The sequence below is a fragment of the Balaenoptera physalus genome, assembly GCF_965194825.1.
Source record: "Balaenoptera physalus genome assembly, chromosome: 16".
Lineage (NCBI taxonomy): Eukaryota > Metazoa > Chordata > Mammalia > Artiodactyla > Balaenopteridae > Balaenoptera > Balaenoptera physalus.
The window spans coordinates 18,713,175-18,734,268 of NC_138898.1; the positions used below are offsets into that span (position 1 = coordinate 18,713,175).

The window sequence follows — 21,094 nt, forward strand, 5'->3', positions numbered from 1 at the left end:
AAAGCATTTGATACATATTTCCAAAACACCCTCTAGAAAGACATTTTTACTGTGTCTTTTAATGGTGTATGAGAATGACTTTTTTTTCATACTCTGATCAATACTGTTTTTGCGTTTTAGTCTTTGCTGATTCAGTAAGCCAAAATTATGGTCTCTTGTTTTAATTTGTATTTCTGATTCTTAATGACAGTTTCATATTTATTAGCTGTTTATATTTCTCGTTTTGTGCATTGCTTTATTCATGTTCTTTCTCCATTTTTTTGTTACTCTTTGCCTTTTCGTTTATTAATTTATAAGAATGGCTTGTTTACTTAAGAATATGGTGCAAATACTTCCCCAGTGTTGTTCTTGACTTTTTCTTTATGGCTATGGGTTTTTGTTTGTTTATTTTATTCTTAGAAGTTTTAAATTTTATAATAGTCAAATCTCTCAGTCTTAAAACAGCTTTAAATAAACTTAAGTGCTTATTTATGCTTAAATTAATATGCTTAAAAAGGCTTCCCCCACCTCTCAATTATGCAGTATTCTGAAGTATTTTCTTTTCATTCTCTTATGGTTTCTTTACCCCAGCTCTGCACCCAACAGGGTCTTCTGACTTTAATATCATCATTACTTTTCTCTTTTTGATTTAGTTTTTAAATTTTCTTCAAAGTTATACATGCACATAGTTTAAAGAGCCAAATTATTCTATTAGACCTATGAAAAATAGCATTTCCTGATACCACCACATACCCCCAGTTTCTCCCCACCTGAAGCATTTACTTTAAACTCCTTATGCTATTTCTTTTGGTATTTATAGCTATATCTCTAAGTAATGTTAGTAGTTGTAATTTTTTTTTTTCAGTTTTAAGTATTATCTGTTCTCACTATGGAAGATGAATATTTCCCTTCTTTCACTGCCCCTCGTAATTACCACATGTGCAACTCCTGTCCTCTCATCTTCCCAACCTGCCATGCAATACTTTGGGTTAAATTAATATTCAGTGTTTATTATGACTTATAGAAATGCTGAGTTATAGCTCAGCCATGTAGTATGCTGTTTACTATTTCTTTCTTGCACAATTTTAATTTTTTCCTGAAGCTAAAAATTATTTTTTATTTGGTGCATATTTTTAAATATACTTATTATAATTCAGCTCCAAAATTTACTCTGGTTGTCTAAATCTCCTCTTGTTACGTTCAAGCACATCAGTTTCATGTCTGAGCCGTCTCTCCCAGGACCTTCTGTCTTTTCCTCTCTGGGCATTTACCCTTCCTGCCTAGTGCACAGTTGCCATCTGTGATCTCTCTTCCTTTATCACGCTGACAAGTTTCTTTCCTTCCCTCTTGAATCAAATCTTGTTGGTGGATCCCATGTACATCTTTTGGGAGCTTCGGAGAAAGGGTGAATGATAAGTGAATTTGAGACTTTGTCAGAATGTTTTCAGTTTACTCTCATTCTTGAGCAGTAGTTTGGTTGAGTTTGAGGTACTAGGTCAGAAATCACTTTCCCACAGAATTTTGAAGATGTTAGTTCACTGTCTTCTAGCTTCCAGGATTGTTGAGACGTTCACAGCCCTTCCAGTTCCTGGTCTGTGTATGTGACATGTTTTTTCTGTTTAGAAGCTTTGATATACCCTCTTTGTCCCGGTCCTGTGAAATCTGACAATGAACTGGGTTTTGTATGGTGTCTGTTGAACTGGATGCTTTGTAGGTCTTTCCCATTTGAAATTATGTTCCTTCAGTTCTGGGGGATTTTCTTGTATTTTATCTTTCATTATTTCTTTCTGTTTTGTTTTCTCTTTGTGAAACTCCTATTATTCATGTCAGACCTTCTGGTCTGATCACCTAATTTTCTCTTTTCTCTACTTTCCATCTCATTATATTTTGCTATACCTCTGGTAGAATACCTTTATTCTGTCTTCCAACTTTAATCCCTAGATTTTCACTGTGTAATTATATTTTTAATTTCCTAGTTTTCTTCTGTAATTTTTCAGTCTTTATAGCACTCAGCCGGTTATCACACAGGTGCAGTGTTTTGTCATTCTGAGATTAATGATGATAGATTTTTTACAATCTTCCTACAGTGTCTGTTTTCTCAAGTCAAATTGTTCTTTTTGTTTATGTCTCTGTCTTCCATAGTAGAATTCTGGGTTGGCTTTTTTTTCCCCCTCCTTTCAGCACTTTGAAGTTACTCTATTGTGTTCTCACCCCCATGATTTCTGATGAGAAGTTTTGTAGTCATTTAAGTGGCTGTTCCCCTGTATATAATGTATTGTTTCACTCTGACTACTAAGATTTTCTTTTAATTTTCGATTTGCAGCAGTTTGACTGCTGTGTGGGATTCATCCTGTGCAGAGTTCACTGACCTTCTTAAATTTATAATGTAGATCTTTCATCAAGTTTGGGAAGCTTTAGGTCAGTGTTTCTTTGATTTCTCTTTTTTCCTTTTGCCCTATTTTCTTGTTTCTCTGTGAGACTCCAGTTACCTGTATGTTTGACCTTTAGATATTGTCTCACAGGTCCATAGGCTCTGTTCTTTTTTTTTTTTCCAATCCTTTTTCTCTCTCTTCTTTTGTTTTGTCTGTCTTCAAGTTCACTGACTCTTTTGTCTGTCATTTCCATCATGCTTATTAAGCCCATCCATTGCTTTCTTTATTTTACAGATTATATTTTAGTTCTAAGATTTCTATTTGTTTCTTAGTGTGATGTTTTGTTTCTCTGCTGCGATTTCCTATCTTTTCATTCATTATGTACATTTCTTTACTTCACTGAACATAATTATAAGAGCTGCTTTTAAAGTTCTTGTCTGTTAATTAAAACATCTTAGGTTTGATATCTGTTGTCTTTTCCTTTAAGAATGGGTCACGTTTCCCCTGGACATTGTGAATATTGTGTTGTGGAGATTCAGGATTCTGTTATATTGCTATGACGATGTTGATGGTTTTTATTTGGAGGCAGTTAAGTAGGTGAGTCTCAAAATGCAAATGCTGTCAGCGTCTCTGGTAGGTAGCCGCTCCAATCTCAGCTCAGACTACTTTCAGTCTGCCCCAAGCATGTGTGGGTGTGGGTCAGAGGTCAACCAGAGACTTAGAAAGAGTTTATACCCGGTGTATGGGGTTCATCATCTCTGTCTCTTTACTTTCTGGCAGTCCCCTCTCACCCTCTGGCAGTCGTGGTTGCCCCAGACTCCTTCTCTTGCTGCCTCTGGTCAGAAAGATAGTGGCTTCTCATCAGGATTTACAGCTGCCCTGCACCTTTGCCATAACTCTGGCTTCTTGTCTGGCCAAAACCACAATTTCCTCTTTCTCTCCAAAATCTGCATGCTTTCCTTAACCCTCTGGTGCCCTCAGATAGGTTTTTCTGTTCATTTGTTTTGTTTTTGTATTTTGCCCAGATTTTGTGGTTGTTGTTTACTGGAGGATTGGTGTGTTAAGACTTTGCCCCTCCACACCAGAAGCAAAGCCTCAAAGGTCAGAGGCTTTCCTCAGATGTCTGGTTTTGGCTGCCAGATGGTAGGCACTCTCCAGAGATTAGAAGCTCTGGGCATGTGGGCCAGCTTGTTGGCTACCATATTCTCCGTCTGTGAACACTGTCTGTCTAGCTGGACCATTTCATCAGAGAACCTCCAGTGTCAGTGCTTTGGGATGTTTTTCTTCCTCTCTCCTTCCCAGAGGGTGGGAACTTGATTGGACTGGGAGCTGACTGTGGGGAAGGGGTGGAGAGAGGTAGGGAGGTCTCAATATCTCTGCTTCTCTTCCCTTTTTAAGTATGGTACCTCTGCCTTTAACTGTGTGGTGTCTCCTAAGGTAGAGAGAGGTACAGATCTTTTTGATCCTCTCAGCACTGGGGTGGATGATGGATAGGCTAACAGATACTTCAACAAATATTCAACTAGTTAGTTCCCTTGTTTTTAGACTCTCTGTATCTCCACTTTCAGGGATACCTGGTGGCACCAATGCCTGATCCCTTTGGATATTCTGCCATATTGAATTAGGTTATTTCTCACCTGGGATTCTGCTTTCTTCAAATCAAATATCACTTGGTTTACTTTCCAAGTCCCAGAATTTTCTCCTGTTCTGTTTGTAGGTTTATTGGGGGGAAGGCATTATTATGCATTTTTTTAAAAATCCCTTTACCTATCATTTTTCTAGACATTCGAGGAGATAAAAGAATTAAATGTGCATGATAACTCATAATCTTTAATTGGACTTCTTCGATTTATTTTATTTTATTTTTTATATTTCAGTCTTCAGTCCTCCTACAATTTTGGTAGAGGGCATATAAATGGGGGTCTAATTTAATTTATTTCCAAATATTTCTGATTGTTTGTTTATTAAATAGTCCATCTTTTCCCCCATTCATATAAGACAGTATGCATAAAATATACTGAGATATTATGTTTGCTGGGTGTGTATGTAACCTTTCTGTTCTTTTGATCAATATTTCTATTCCTTTGCTCATATATTATTACAGATGAACTTCAGAATTCTTCAGAATTATTCTTTTCTTTTTTAAAAAATTTATTTATTTATTTTTGGCTGCATTGGATCTTCGTTGCTATGTGTGGGCTTTCTCTAATTGCGGCGAGCGGGGGCTACTCTTCGTTGTGGTGTGCGGGCTTCTCATTACCGTGGCTTCTCTTGTTGCAGAGCACAGGCTCTAGGCATGCGGGCTTCAGTAGTTGTGGTGCGCGGGCTTCAGTAGCTGTGGCTCGTGGGCTCTAGGGTGCAGGCTCAGTAGTTGTGGCTCACAGGCTTAGTTGCTCCGCGGCATGTAGGATCTTCCCAGACCAGGGCTCGAACCCGTGTCCCCTGCCTTGGCAGGCGGATTCTTAACCACTGCGCCACCAGGGAAGTCCCTAGAATTATTATTTTTTAATATATCCCTGACTACTCCAGTCCTCACTACAGAAAAAAAATTATATGTTTACATATCTGTATTTATCTATGTGTACCTATATCCATTTGTTGGGATTTTGATTGGCTTTTACACACGTAGTAGGGTAGAATTGACATCTTTGCAAAATTGAAGAACATGATATTCACTGCACTTACTCAGGTCTTTTATATACACCGTTGATTTGGTAAATATTTATAAGATACCAACCTTGTGCTGAGACCTGTATAGGTGTTAGGGACATGGTGACCAAACCAACATGACCCCTATTGCCAACTCCTGCTTATTTCTTATTAAGGTTAATTGTAAGTATTTTATATGTTTATGGCAATCGTGAACGGCAGGTTTTTGGGGTTTTTTTTCACTCTTTGTGTTCTCCAGCTGGTTATTGCTGGGAGGTGAGGTGGTTCATTACCCTTCAGGCCTTCTGAGGTCAACATTTCCTGTTGTGCCAAAAACGTGTCATTTCCACACACACACCCCCCCATGCCCGCCGAGTACCCAGAGGTTTTCCAGAGTGCCACCTGCTTCTTGTTGATATTTGACAGCAACTCAGAATTACAGTTTGATCGACCACGTCAACTCCTAGGGATTTTGTTCAGAATGCAGTTGACACAGAGGGTTAATTGCTGCACTGATGTTTGGTGCGGAAAATTTAATGATGTCTGATTTCCTCATTCACATTTACTAGCCCTCAAGATTTTCTTTGTTCTTGAGCCTCGTTGTCACGCCAGCTGTCAGTTTGGTTTTGTTCCCATTTAATTTCGTGCCGTGCTCATACAGGGGTGAGGGCATAGCCAAAGGATCTGGCTCGGGAGTGAGGGGAGTGAGGAACAATTTAATTGAACTCTCAAATCACTGGATTTTTATTTTAGTTTTGTGTTCTTCGAGCGCAGTCCCTCAAAACTGAGTGATAGAAATGAGAATTAACGTTCCAATCATCCCGCCCAATTTCTAAAACTGTGTTCTATCATAGATGGCCAAACACTATCTAATTTTATGGGAATTTTTTTTCCCTAGGTGATTGCCAAGCTATATCGTCTCTATTTATTGGTTTCTCCTCCCCTTAATAGTATGCTCATTCCCCGCCTCACTCAGATCTGCGGGCATCTGGCTCCTCTCTGATGGTTTAGGGGTGTCTTGTCAAAGAACATTGAGTCCTGTGTGCCTGCAGCACTAATTGTTCACATGTGTGATGGTGGGGTAGTGGCAGCTATCATTTAATTGAATCTCAACTCTGTCTTCTGACTCCAAATCCTGTGCCTCTTCCACTGCATCACATACGTGGCCAAACGTACGAGTAACTCGGTGCAGTTCCTAGGTGCATTGATTCATCACAGTCATTTTGGATATCTGTAGTTTCTCTTCTTACCTTCTGATAGAGTTACAGGTTTTCTAAGTTTACCAGAGTCTCTTACGTACCTTTATTTTTCTCTTTTAAGTTTTTAGGGAAATCTTTCTACTGCATTGAAATGTAGGGTACAATATGAAGGCCATACAGCAAACTGGTTAAGAGTGTGGACTTTTGAGTCAAATGGATCTCACTTACCAGCTAGGTGACTAAGCAAGTTATTTTGCTTGTGAGGCTCTTGTTGTTGTTGTTGTTGTTGTTGGGGTTTTTGTTCTTGATGTTTTCTCAAGTGTAAAATGGGGAACTACCTCACAGGATTATTGCCAGAAGTAAATGTGATGTTGCATATAAAGCATGTATCACATATCGCAGTGCCTGGCACAGAGCTTGACACTTAGGAGCTTACTGCTAATATTGTTGCTGTGGCTGGTATTAATAATGATGATAATTTTATCTAACTGCTTCATAGTTGTATAGAATTCAACATATGACCCTTAGCTTTTAGCTTAGGACAAAATCTTCTTAGTCTGCCTTCATGACAATCCTGTAACCACCACTGCTTTTATTTGCTACTGTAGTCTCATGTATTATTCTTAAGTTTATTGCATTAAAAAAGAAGAAGAAAGGAAAAATCTGCACCTGTAATTCCAGATATGGGTGCACTCTAGCTTTGTAAAAAGAAGAGTCTTTTTGGACTTGGGTCTTTGCTTTGTACGTGTCCCTTCTGAGCCTGAATTGGTCTGCTTTCTCTACCTGTATTTCCTTGGGTGATTCCTCACGTGGATTTTCCTTTTACTCAAGGAAGTCAGGATTATATTGCCCAATTTAGTGATCTAGAGCCACTCCCACCCAGAGTCATCTACCCCTAGAGGATCTATCCTTAGTCTCTTACCAGTTGTTTATCTGAATTTTTAGAGATCTGATTTCCCAGATTCTGGGCTGCTGAGAAGGTTTTTGTCAGGATTCATGTTCTTGACTATCGTGGGGTCTAGGATGTCGTCCTTTTCTCACATGGTTCCTATTACATATACTTTACCAACCAGTTCTTGCTTGTTGGTCAAAATTGGGCCCAGGGTAGCATCCCCATATTAATTTGTTCATTGTCAAGGGGTAAATAAGAAATAAATAAGACTAAGCAGCTATCCAGATTGGTACTATGTTTTAATTCTGTGCTAATTACATGATCTCCATCATAAACAAACCTTGTATGTTTTCTGATTGGATGGACAGATGCTAATAGGCTCCCGTAGCAGTTTAATTTCCTACTCTCTTTCCTTTTACCTTCTCCTCACCATTCTTTCCACCCTTAATTCCTAACTTTCTACACAGGTATATGCCTTCTTAATGATATTCAGCTTTGCTTCCTCACTTTATTTTCCTCTAAAAATTCTCCTGGCTTCTTTCCAACCTGACACAGCTCGGAAACCTTTCCTGTGATTTCTTCCTACTTGCTTGGCAGTATGCTGCCCAGAAGACCTTGGTTTCAGCTATAAACCTGGAGGTTTTGCTTTCTACCTCTGAAGCTTTGAGGAATTGTTAGGATAGAAATGACCAACCCAGACATAAAAAGACGGCCTGTCCATCCAGTCTTCTTCCCATTTTCAGTCCATCCAAAAGCAGGTGGAGCCTGATTCGAACTCTGATTCCATGTTATGAGTTCTACTGAAAGTAGATGGTTGAGGCTTTTATTTGCTTTTCCTGGTCTTGTGATTAGATTCAGTGCAAGAAAATGGGGAAGCACTTGAGAGTAAGTTTGCCTGGGCAGTGGGGATTGATACTTTACGTTTACAGTTTCTCTAGTCCTCCGTAGTTTGGCTGGTTTTTTGTTTTGATTTGGTTTTCGTTTGATTTGAGAGAGGGGGACATATTGCAGTGCAGTTTTAGGTGTCTGCCCTGCTGCATATGTAGAGGGGGGATTCCTTTTAGACCGCTGACATTAGGTCCATATTTAGAAGTGATGGGTTTAAGGCCATTAGTCAACAGCTTCCTGCGTTGTTTCTTGTTCTCCACTGAAGTCATGATTAACACCTGGGCTTTCGTTCGTTTGGGTCCCCTCAGATACACCTATGAGCGAATTGATGGGCGAGTACGGGGAAACCTGCGCCAGGCAGCCATCGACCGGTTCTGTAAGCCAGACTCAGACCGCTTTGTCTTTCTTCTGTGCACCCGAGCGGGAGGCCTGGGGATCAATCTCACAGCTGCCGATACCTGCATCATATTTGATTCAGACTGGAACCCACAAAATGACTTGCAGGTAACCATTAGGATGATTGCTGTTTGCCTTAGCTGTCCCTGAATCCAAGAACATCATGACAGGGCCTGGCTTAGCTATAGAGAGTGTCTGCCATGCTCCATGCTATTGCTATGGCTTCGGCCAGATGGCAGGCTTAGGGCCTCGGTCAGGGTACAATTGAGTAAAAAGTAAATGTCGAGCCTTCCCACTAATCCAAGTGGTTCTTTCCTTTTACTACAAATCAAATGGTATTTCACAGTGGTAGCCTCCAAATGTAGATTGGAACTACTATTTATTATCAGACATAAAGATACGAAGCTTGACTAATTCTCTAATTCTTGACATACGGATTGATTCTGGCATTTTCACTCACTTTGTTTGTTAGGTGGTCATATGTCGTATACAGTACATGAGATGACCCAGAGGGCTAGGAAAGTTCCCTGGTGCGGCAGGGGTGACTGAGGCTTCCCCAGTAGTTCATTTGCTCTCCAATGAATGCAGCATAGTAGGGTTGATGTGGGCCCAGTTAAGTGTATTTGCAGATTAAATTTGCTCGTTTTAACCAAACTGAATAATGGTGGCTTGAAAAGATTATGGCAAAGATGGGAGCTAATACATTTTAAAAGCAAGTGTAAACAAGCAAATGACAGAGCTAACACTTCTGGTTCAGAATTCCTCATCAACCCCGTGTGAAAGTAAAAACAATGACATTCTAGCCAGATTGCACAATAAGTCAGTCCAAAAGATTCTAACTTGTCAAGAAGGCTATTTTAGATGACAGTTTTACATCCATTATCATTAACAACAAACTTCATCCTGAGTGTGAATTGGATCTCGGGACATCTGCTGATACTCAGAGCGTGAGTGTGTGGCTCAGAGAGCGGTGGGGACCTCAAAACCTTTTTCATGATACCGGTGATTGATAAGAGAAGTTTGCAGGCTGCTGTTTCACAAAACTGAGGAGGTGCCCTAGGGGATACTGCCGGGAAGGGATGCAGAGAAAAGGAGCTAAGGTGATGGGTATCTGGGCTTCTTCCCCACCTACCATGTCACACAGAGCCGTTCTGCTTTGTCTTTTTCATTTAACGAGTTTCAAAATAACATTTTGTTTGAAGAAAACAATCTACTATTTGAAAAACCAGTGCTCTAAATTATTATGTTGGTGACAGCTGGGTAAAACGCAGGAAAAAAATCATTGTAAAACAAATTCTATGGCACTGTGTTCAACATCCAACTTGAAAAATCAGTGGCTATGGCCAGCTCACCATCAGGCCTTTCTTCTGGTGACGGGATATTTCGGTCAAAGATGAGTTGCTAGATATGATGAATAACCAATTTTTAAAGGAGTTAGCATAGTCAATGCCAAAGTAATAATAATCAGTAGAGACTATTTGATCAGGTCACCAGGAAGAACCTAATTAGGATAGTGATGTAGAGCAGGGGGTGGGAAACTATTGCCAGTGGGCTAGCCACCTGTTTTTAAAATAGCCTCATTGCAATATAACCACACCCATTTGTATACCTGTTATCTCTGGGTGCTTTCATGTTACAGTGGCAGGGTTGAGTATTGCAAGAGAGACCTCATAGCCCACAACGTCTAAAATATTTACTGTTATAGAAGGTGTCTGCCAACCCTGAGACAGATGGTTCCTTAAGTAGTACGTTCTTGACAGCTGTAAAGTTCTGTGCTCCTTTGCAGTGCTCACCTGACTGTGAGGTTTGGAACCTGGGCCAGTGATGATATGAGAAACGGGTGGCCATTTGGAGGCCATGTTAGCTGGGCATGCCTGAAGGACTTTCAGGAGAAAAACTGAAAGCATAGGGCTGGCATTTAGAGACAGGTCACTGTCAGAGGCAAAGATTTTGGAATCATCGTGCTTCACCTAGTAAAGTCTAGACATTGAAGGTGAAATGCCAAGAAATGGAAAAAGCAAGAACGAGAATGTCCAGGCCTGAAGGAGAAGGTAAAGTCCTCTGAGGTGATTGATTTGTCTGTGTACCAGCCAGATGGGGTGGGTGGGGTTGTCCAGAATTAGGGTCTGGGGAGAAGGGAGCAACTTTGGAATGGCCGTTTTTAATGGCCCCTGCTGGGGGAGTAGCAGGAGATGAATAAAGGAATAACAGTGAAGTCCAAACTGAAATTGGATAGTGTGAGAGTTCTGTTTGCCAAGTCAGCTTCTGAACTTCTTCTAATGCTCAACCTCAGTGGAGAAACAAAGACCATGAACATTCGGGCGACTTAGCTGGGAGTGGAGAACACTTGTAGAAGAACGTAGCAGAAGGTAAATGAGTGATGGTGTCGATGAACAGCCCCAGGTCCACGTTAGAGTTAGAATTCCTCAACTTGTGGTCTTCCAGACTGGCTGCTTTTTTGGTTATTTTTATTTACAGCTTGGTAACCAAGAGGAAACCCTCCTTTATTTTTGAGATGTCTGACCAGACTAGGTAGGAATGAAAGAATTGGCAAGAATAGAGTAATTTTAGGGCAGGGAATTGGGTCTGTGGTTATTGGGGAGTGGGATTGGCGGGGTGGGCTGTTCTGAGTTGCCCCCAGAGACGGAGCTAGGTGCTCGGCTTGCTTGGCATGGGGAGGAGAGCACGGGAGCTGGAGACTACCCCCCAAATGGTGCACACTCAGCACACTCTCCCTGGCATTTGCCCTTCACCCACGTGCTGTGAATGTGATGTAGAAGACGGAGTCTGGAGAGCAGGGCGCTGAGACCATCATGTGGTTCACAGGACTGCAGCTAAATCAGCTGTGAAAATCAGCGAAATGCATTCCTATCCCTAACAGAGCAGAAAACTCAACCAGGCGGCTCCCTGGTACTGTCCTTGCTAGGAAGTTAGGTCATGTTAACTTGCACGTGGTCATTCACACATATGCACATATTCTGCTACTTTTTGTAAATGAATGAAAGCTTACAGTCATCTTTAGTTCTTCATGGTTATTGAAGAACCACAATTCCTACTCTGATACAAGATGATCGTATTTCCTTTGGAAGATGGGCTTGGCATAGAACATTCATCTGTGAGTGGATTGAAGCACATGCTACCTGATATAAACATCAGGGCCACGAAAAGAGAGTCCCATTATGAGCATGGTCTTACCCTCTACCCTAGTGGAATTTTAGCATAGCTCCAGAGGTCAAGTTCAGATGGTAGAACATGTAAGTGTTCACTCTGGTCTCAAACAGCCTGGACAGATGTGGTGCAGTCCGTGCTTTTCCGGAGTCGGGACAACATGGGGAAGCAGTGACAGTGCCAGGACACTGCTTCTTGACCCCTAGGCAGACCCCCTCCGAGCCTTGACAGGGAAGCCAACCTGCTTAGGGGGAGGCTGGGCTCAGCCCAGTCCCTGAGGCAGGCCTGCAGACAAGCCAGCTTCCATGGCTGTGGAACAGAGCTGCACTGTCTGAAAACTCAGCTGGAAGTCAGAGAGCAGAGTTACCTTTTCTGGTGCTTTTTCGTTATTAATAAAAGTTCATTCATTCAGCCTTCTGATCTTTTTGCTGGGGGTTTCTGTGCTTTGGGGATAGAATTAGAGGCTTAGGACTTGCTAGAGAAATATATATGTTTTTAAAACCTAGGTCTTCATAAATCAGATGACATTGGATGTCATCCTGTTTCCTTTGGTCTCGTTAGAGTCTGAGGAGTCCAGTAAATTGTATTTCTCTCCCTTGCCTCCAAAAGAACCAGTTAAGGAATAGACCCAGGAGTGCAAAGGATCAAAGCATCAGCTTTAATAAATTGTGATGGTGGATTAGATGGTACAGCTTGACCTGTAGCCAGACTTAGACTTCCGAGGACTCCTGCACTTGCGCACCCTCATCCCACAGTTAACCCTGCCCACTGAGAACTGCTGGCCGCCGCCTGCAGAGCAGAGGCTGTCCTGGTAAGCCTGCAGTGACAGAGGGGGGGACTCTGCCCTCCTCAGGGGATGGGGGGGCTGGTGAGTCTATAGGAGCTCGGACCGGATCTCCCGTTTCACTGATGAGATCAGTCACTCCTTTGGAGTAGAGAGGAAGGAGGCGAAAGAGACTGTTGTGTTCCTACCTGGGAGCCGACATTCCCTCCTGGAAATACGAGGACAGAGAACTAGGGCTCCTGCTCTAGTATCTCCTCCATCAGCCCTTCCCCAATCCTCCTGCTCCCCTTTCCAGACAAGTGAAGGCACAGGTTCCTTAGGTTCCAGGGCAGTAGGTTCCAGTAAACCAATTTTTAGGTCCCTTTATTAGGGAGATCTTATCTAGAGCATTAAGTAAATGCCACATCCTCTCTCAAACCTTGAACATGTCTGTGTTAGCATCAGTGTGTGTGAAAAATCAAACTGTGCCTTCACCCAGGAGGGACAGCTGTGATTCAGTCCTGGTACGTCAGCTGCAGCAGGTTTTGTGTAGGTTTTCTATAGTACCTGTGACCCCTGAGTTCAAAAAATGGCAAAGGGTGCTTACCGTAGCCTGAGAAGGGAAAAGAGCAGTGAAAAACTGGTTTCTTTACTTCTTTTCTTTACCTCTTCTCACTGCTGCCAGCTCTGAGGGCTGAGTGGGCCTGTGGGAAAAGCAAGGTACCGTGCCACCCTTGCAGAGGCCACAAGGTGACAGTGGTAGCACTGCCCAGGTCCTGTCCTTCCTGTGGATAAGGTTGTCCCCGAAGGGAGAATTCAGGAAGCCTGGGCGCAGGTGTCCTAGCCGAGAGCACAACCACAGGGTAATGCAGCTCCTGCCTGTGCCGAGGATTCTGGAAGGGAGGAGGGAATCCAGCCTGAGGAGCTGGGGGCCTGACACTCTGCTCCAAGAAAGGAGAGGTGCTGGTTGCCTTTGCCACTTCCTCTGCCGCCATCATATTGCTGGCACCACCTCTTGCTTGGTAGAATGTATGCCCGCACTTGGACGACTAAACTCTATTGAGTTTACTTTTCTTTGCTAGGAGAAAGTAAGACTTCGTGAGTGCTCCTTTACATGGTCCGGGCGTTCAGTGAATGTTTGTTATGTTTGTTGAACACTGGAATGTGCCGGGCACTGTTTAAAGTGTTGGAGACACAGCAGTGACCGAGACCCATGGTGTGTGCTCTCGTGGAGCTTTCATTTTAGTGGAGCAGGCAGGGAAAAAACAAGGAAAAATAAGTAAGATAGTCCCAGATAGCGATACTTATTACGAAGAAACGAAACAGGTTAAGAATAATGGGGATTGGACGCCCTGATGTAGAGGGTGGTGTAGGAAGACTTCTTCAAAAAGATGACATTTGAGCAGAGACCTAAATGATGGGGGCGGGGATCTTCAGTTATAAAATCAGTAGGAAGAATGTTCCAGACAGAGGGAACAAGAAGTGTGACGACTTAGAGTGGGGTGAGCGTCGGTGGCACACCTGAGGCAGGTGGGACAGGTGCTCACAGTACAGCGTCAGTCCCAAATAAAGTGAGTCAAGTTTCTTTTAAGTACTCTCCTGCCTCTCTTTTCAGTGTCCTCTCTTTCTCACTCCCTGCTCCTTTTTTCTGCTGCCCAAAAGCTCCCTTTTCCCATGCTGTTAACTTGCCTCTCCTTCCTTCCTATTCTCAGCCAGGTCTTGACTGACTTATGACACATTTATTGAGCCCTACACACCAGGCCAGGCCCTGGGGAAAGAAAAGTGCTCAGGGCTTTTGAAGCACACAGTGGAAGTACAGTGCAATGAGCAGATATCGGCGTTCTTTCCCAGAGATGTTTACATTGTCAGAGGCGGTTGATACCTTTCCCCAAAGAATAAATCTGGAGCTGGAAATTTCAGATTCCAAAGTAGGCCTGCAAAGGAGATAATTGAGGGAGGGCAGCTTCTCAGTACCCGTTGATCCATACTGCACTGAGAGCCCCTGATTCCTCTTCTGATGAGTAGGTGGCCTGCGGATACAGACTTTCAGCGTACCAGGAGAAATGTGAAATTGCTGGACTTGAAATAAAATACTCACGTGTAGAAAATGAACTGGGGAAGTGTCCCAGCATGCTAGACGTGGCTGGGTTCTTGTGGGACTATAGGTAATTTTTTTAACCTCTCTGATGATGTAGATTTTCATTGAGGTACAAATAGTATTTCAAAGTATTAAAGAAAATGTACCTTTAAAATGTAATAGAACTAATAATTTGAAAGAGTAATATAAGCGTCAAGAGAGGGATCAACATTATGCATGGTTCTTTGTACCAGCTATTTAATTTTCACGTGACTGTAAAGACGTGGTGTAAGGTTCTGGACTTGGACCTGACAACAGTGAATTGAGGGCTGGAATCAGTTGGAAATCTGTCACTGTTTGGAGACTCCGCCTTTCTACCCATCACAGGCATTGGGATCTGTATCTGTTTAAAATTTTTCTGAACCTGACTACTTGTTTCTTGTAGGCTTTTGTTCACCTCAAATGTGTTAAAAAGTACAGAACAAACTAGGTGCCTACAAATCATGCAGGAGAGCATTGGAGCTCTGTAATTTCCCCTGCGATGGAGGGCCGTGGGAGGAAGGGGTAGCACCACTGCCTCCTACTGGTGGTCTAGCTCCAAAGGTTCTGTGTTTATACCTTTGCTGGTGTGTTTTGTTTGCGCTTCACCTCAGTTGTTGACTTAGTTCTCAATGTTTCTCTCTACCACATTTTTGTGTGTGTGAGTTCTGAAAAGGAAAATAAGGAATATATGAGATTTGACTGTAAAATGACAAGTCTCTTAAATGTGGCAGGACTCATCCTGTTATCCTTCAGGTAAGTCATCTTGGTAGAGCATGTGTTTATCTCCTGGTACCATCTAGCTGCTCGTGACAGTGCCCCCTGCCCACCCCCAGCCCCAGCAGAGGTTTGTTTTCCAGTCCTGTGTATCCCAGGACTAGTGAGGTGGCTTCATGGTGACATGAGAGTCCCAGGTCCCTTCTGTCTCTCTGCTCCACCATCCTCAGTGAGTGTGGTTCACACGCTCTTGGTTCCAAGATGGATACTTCAAACCCCAGGTAGGAAAAATAAGGAAGGAAAGTGTGACACTTTTTTCAAGAGAGCAGAACTTTTCCAGATATCCCTGATAGACTGCTGTTACATCTCATTGTCCAGAACTGTATTACCTCGCCAGCCCTGGGAGGCTGGAAATGGTTTCAGATGAATACATCGCTGCCCTTGTATAAGAGTCCGAGTTCTGGTATTGAGGACAAATGGAGATATGGATTCCAAGAAGGTAATAAATTAGTGATGTCTGTAGCTCTCCTCTATTAGACCTTTGCTCAGAATATTTCTTAAACTCCCTCTTGTAATTTGCCCTCAACACCAGGTAAGCCAAAAAAAAAGAAAATCAGTGTCAGTACTTAATGACCACATATTATTACTGCCTTATAGTTTCCACAAACCATATTATTTACCTTGATCACTTCCTTTATTTACCAGAGCTATTCATCAGATTTTCTCCTAATAATGAAGATTTACAGTCACTAAAGATAGTAAAAGAAGGTGTGGCAACTAGTTGTAATAGCCAAAAACAAAAGAACTTAGTTGTCCATCGGTAGGAGACTTGTTGCCTAAAACAGTGTGTTCAGCTTTGATAAAAGAATGAGGAATATCTCTGCATACCGCTGTGGAGTCATCTCCTGAATATATTGTTGGGTGAAAAAAAATAAGGTGGAAAAAGTATGTATAGTATGCTAGCATTTATCTAAAAAGGCTGTCTGTCTGTCTGTCTGTCATGTCTCCCCTGCCATGGAAAGATAAACAAAAACCTTCATTTTAAATGGTTACCTCTTGGGGGGAGGCGGTGAGGGAACAGGGAAGTGACGAATAGAAGCTAGTTTTTCTGAATATGCCTTTTTGTATATTTGACTTTGGAACCATCTTAAGTATTTTATAGCGTTATAAAACAAAATCTTTTAAAAACTTTTTATTCTGAAATCATTTTAAACTTTTAAAAAGGTGCAAAATAGTGCAGAGTTCTAGGATCCTTTGCCCCGCTTCCCTTAATGTTAGCATTCTGTATAACCATAGTGTAATTATCGAAACCAGGAAATTAACATCAATACAGTGCTCTGATATACAGACCCTGTTCAGATTCCTTCATTTTTCTACCAGTGTTCTTCTTCTGGTCTGGGATCCAATTCAGGATTTCACATCTCCTTTAGAAGTTACAGCTCCTTAGCCGCCTCCAATCTGTGGCATCTCCTGTCTTTCCTTAGCTTTCGTGACCTTGACACTTTGGAAGGATACTGACCAGCCGTTTTGTAGAATTGTTTCTCACTTTGTGTTTGCCTGATGTTTCTCTCATGATCAGATTTGAGGTTATGTATTTTTGGCAAGAATATCATAGAAGTGATGTTATAGCCTTCTCAGGGGGTATGTGATGTCGATATGTCTTATTACTTGTGATGTTAACCTTGATGACTTGGTTGAGGTGGTGTCTGCCAGGTCTCTCCACTGTAAAGTTACTATTTTTACCTTGAAACGTAGTCAGTATGTTGGGAGGAGATATTTTGAGATGCTATAAATATCCTGTCTCTTATCATACTTTTGCCTATTAATTTTAGCATTCATCAGTGGTTCTTGCCTTCAGTAATTATTACGATGGTGTTTGGCAAATGGTAATTTTCTATTTCAGTCATTCCTTCTACAGTAGGAATTGGAATCCTAGTGTAAAGAACAGCTGTCCTTTGTCCCCCATTTATTTATGTATTTGTATTGGTATGGATTCCTGGATATCTATTTTATGTTACAGGTTATAACCCACTACTCACATTGTTTATTTTGCTGTTCAGATTTGGTCATTAGGAGGCCCTTCAGGTTGGCTCCTCTGTCCTTTAGACATGCTCCTGTCAGTTTGTGAGCACTTCTTATTTTCTGGCACCACAAGACACTCAGGTTCATGTTACATTTTTCCTGCCGTATCCATGGAACTGACTATTCCTCCAAGGCTCCCTGGTTCCTTTTAGTTGAGAATGGCATTTAGAAACCAAGGTCTGGCTACTAGGTGTGCCCATTGCCACTGGAGTGTTACTGGTTCTAGACTCTGAGCAGACAGAACTAGGAAATATAGATGTGCATACTGACACAAGCACTGGTACCACACCTCTGTATTTATTCCCTATCTATCCATCTGTAGTGAGATTTCTGATTCCAGTCCGACATCACAGGATTCCTTCTAGCCTTCTGCACTCTTCCGAATTCGTAACTCCTTTCTCTGGCTGTGAGAAGCCTGGTCTCATTGTCATAACACAGTACATTTACTCATTTGTTCAATCTTAGTATACGCATAAAGTAGTTTCAGAATTACTAACCCATATTCTATGAAAAATAAATTTACCTGTGCATAGTATTGGACTGAAGTGTTTTATAGGTCGTTAGTCTTAAAGTATATAATCAAAATACCAATTTCCAAAGTTACTTGGTTTAGTTTTTTTCTTTCCCACCCCCTTCATTGTGGTTAAATTAATGTGGGAAAAATCAATCCCTAAAATTCAAAAGCGAAATGAAACAGTTGAACCTAGCTGTGTATGATGTGGACAGCATAACCCCAAGAGTTACGCTGAAATGTTTGTATTTCATTTTTCAGTATCTTCATTGTGATATAATTTCAGTTTGCAACTCCAATATACCCTTTATCCAGATTCACCAACTGCTAACATTTTGCCTCATTTACTTTATCACTTCTGCCCTAACTCTCTCCTGTCTCTCTGAGTACATACAGAGACCTACACACATGTGTGTGCACACACACACACACACACACACACACCACTTTTTGTCTGAACCATCTGAGAGTAAGTTGTCCCCTGAGTGCTTGCTTTAGTGTGTATTTCCTAAGTGCAAGGACGTTCTCTTATATAACCAGGGTTCAGTTCTCAGAAAAAAGAAATAAGAATAGTATCTCTAATCCATAGTCCATATTCAAATTTTATCATTTCTTTCAACGTTCTTTACAGTTGTTATTCCCCCAGGATCCAAACTAGGATCACCCACTTCGTTTAGTTCTCATGTCTCCTTTAATGGGTCGGTGCCTTGATCTTTCTTTTCCTTTCACGACCTTGACGTCTTCGAAGGGTACAGGCTAGATGTTTTGTAGATAGGCCCTTATTTTGTGTCTGTATTTCCTCAGGATTGAGTTCAGGTTTAGTGATACCTCGAAGTGATATGTCCTTCTCAGTGTGTCACGTCAAGAGGAACTTGATGTCCATTTGTTGATAGTAAGTACTTTGACCTTAGTTAGTGGCGTCTGCCGGATTTCTCTACTGTGAAGTTGCTATTTTTCCCTTTGAAATTAATAAGTAGCTTTGGAGAGACACTTTGAGACTATGTAAATATCCTCCTGTTCCTCATCAGAGTTCCACCCACTGGTTTTAGTTTCCTTTGATTATTTTTGCCTGGATCAGTCATCACTGTTATGGTTGCAAAGTGGTGATTTTCTAACAGTCATTCTACGTTTTTCAGTTACTTTCTACTCTGAGGAAGAGTTTTCCCTTTTCTCCCATCAGTTATTTATGTCAGTGTGTACTCACGGGTTCTTCTTTTACTCAGTGGGTTATATTCCATACAATATTTATTTTGATGTTCAGGTAGTCCTGGACCTAACCAGCAGAAGCCTCTTAGGTTTCAGGTGTTACTTTTTTTTTTTTTTTTAATATGTTAAGAATGGGTACTTTTTTTTTAAGTATTTATTTATTTTATTTTATGGCTGTGTTAGGTCTTCGTTTCTGTGCGAGGGCTTTCTCTAGTTGTGGCAAGCGGGACCACTCTTCATCGCGGTGCGTGGGCCTCTTACTATCGCGGCCTCTCTTGTTGCGGAGCACAGGCTCCAGACGCGCAGGCTCAGTAATTGTGGCTCACGGGCTCAGCTGCTCCGCGGCACGTGGGATCTTCCCAGACCAGGGCTCGAACCCGTGTCCCCTGCATTGGCAGGCAGATTCTCAACCACTGCGCCACCAGGGAAGCACTCAGGTGTTATTTTGATGCGTCTCCATCACTCTTTGAGTACTTCCTTACATTCCGGCACAGTGATATGTTTCAGGCTCATCCTATACTTCGACTACCCTGGCCCTGGAATTAATCATTTCTCTAACATGCCTTGTTCTCTCTTATGGAGAATGGAGTTTAGAAACCAAGATCTGAGGGTTCGTTATGTTCTTTGCTACTGGGATGCCATTGCTTCTAGGCCCTCTCAGTGGACACAGCTAGACTACATACATACACACACAGGGAATAAACATACATATATACATAACATGCATTCATATGTATATGTGTGTATATACATGCATGTGTCTACATAAACAAATGCACACACATTCATGTCTGTGTGTGGTTTTATACACATATGTGCACATCTAACCATGAGTTAATACTGATACCTCCAAATCCATTCTAATGCCACAGAGTTGTTCTAGTTTTTCTTCTTTCCATATTTGTAACTTCCTTTTTCAACAGTGAAAACCCTGGCTCCTGTTACCCTCAGTATATTTACGCATTTGCTCAATCCTAGATTACACAGAAAGTGTGCTAGAATTGCTGATCCTGCCACTGTGAAAAAGAAACCTATCTGCAAGTGTGTATTTAAAACACTGGAGTTTGTACATTCTTGGTGGGATATATCCCAGGGTGGGAAGGCAGTAAACCTTACGTTGTTTTCAGTAATTATGTTTCGGTGGTGATCATAATGATACTGTTTTTCTGATATTTTATGTATTTGCGGGATAAATCAAATGAGTAATAATATTGGCATGGTTAAGAACTGAGCTTTTCTACATGGTTAAAAAGCGATACAGATGTATAGTTAATGAAGTTAAAATCCCGTAGTCTCAAATTTGAATTAAAATATCAGTATGATTTCATGATGTAATTTGTCTTTTGTGTGCCCATGATCGTATACACTGCACACACACAAACGCTTCTACTTTTACCCACTGAGTAGGCCCAGGAACAATGACCAACCTAGTGGCAGGGAGCATCCCTAGAGCATCCAGACTGTTGTCTCTACTGCCACTTCCTACTGAAGGAAACTCTTGGACTCCTTGAAAAAATGGCTGAATCCAGGTCTGGGCAGGAAGTATACAATGGGAGCATGGAACATGTTGTCATACCAAAAAGCAAGGGAGCTGTTAGAGACTGCTGGTCTTTGATATAACATACAAACATAAATACAGACATATCCATATCTTTTTCTTTACCTATGTGTATATTCACACACACACACACACACAGACACACACTCCTAACTGTGACTTCATACTGATACCTCCAAATATAATACCAGAATTTTTCATAGTTTTCCTCCTTTCCATATTTGACTGAATCATGTCAAAAGAACTCAGGAGCCAACTTGAGGAGTTTTCCATAGGCCATATTTGAACAGCATTAAGAAACAGGGACTTCCCTGGTGGCGCAGTGGTTAAGAATCCGCCTGCCAATGCAAGGGACACAGGTTTGAGCCCTGGTCCGGGAAGATACCACATGCCGCGGAGCAACTAAACCCGTGCGCCACAGCTACTGAGCCTGTGCTCTAGAGCCCGAGAGCCACAACTACTGAGCCTGCGTGCCACAAGTACTGAAGGCTGTGTGCCTAGAGCCCATGCTCTGCAACAAAGAGAAGCCACCGCAATGAGAAGTCTGCACACTGCAACGAAGAGTAGCCCCCGCTCGCCACAACTAGAGAAAGCCTGC

At 41.9% G+C, this 21,094-nt stretch overlaps 1 protein-coding gene and 1 long non-coding RNA gene across 2 annotated transcripts in view; both read left to right on the forward strand.

Moving 5' to 3' along the window:
• Positions 1 to 21,094, forward strand: part of CHD6 (chromodomain helicase DNA binding protein 6) — a 208,287-nt gene that overhangs the window by 129,366 nt on the left and 57,827 nt on the right. Inside the window, exon 17 of the mRNA XM_082430010.1 lies at positions 8,288 to 8,483. Within this exon, the coding sequence (XP_082286136.1) occupies positions 8,288 to 8,483 (196 nt within the window). The remainder of the gene's footprint in view (positions 1 to 8,287; positions 8,484 to 21,094) is intronic.
• LOC309645393 lies at positions 8,492 to 20,696 on the forward strand. The gene is made up of 2 exons (XR_014254860.1): positions 8,492 to 19,034; positions 19,376 to 20,696. It is a non-coding gene; the product is annotated as an uncharacterized lncRNA (long non-coding RNA).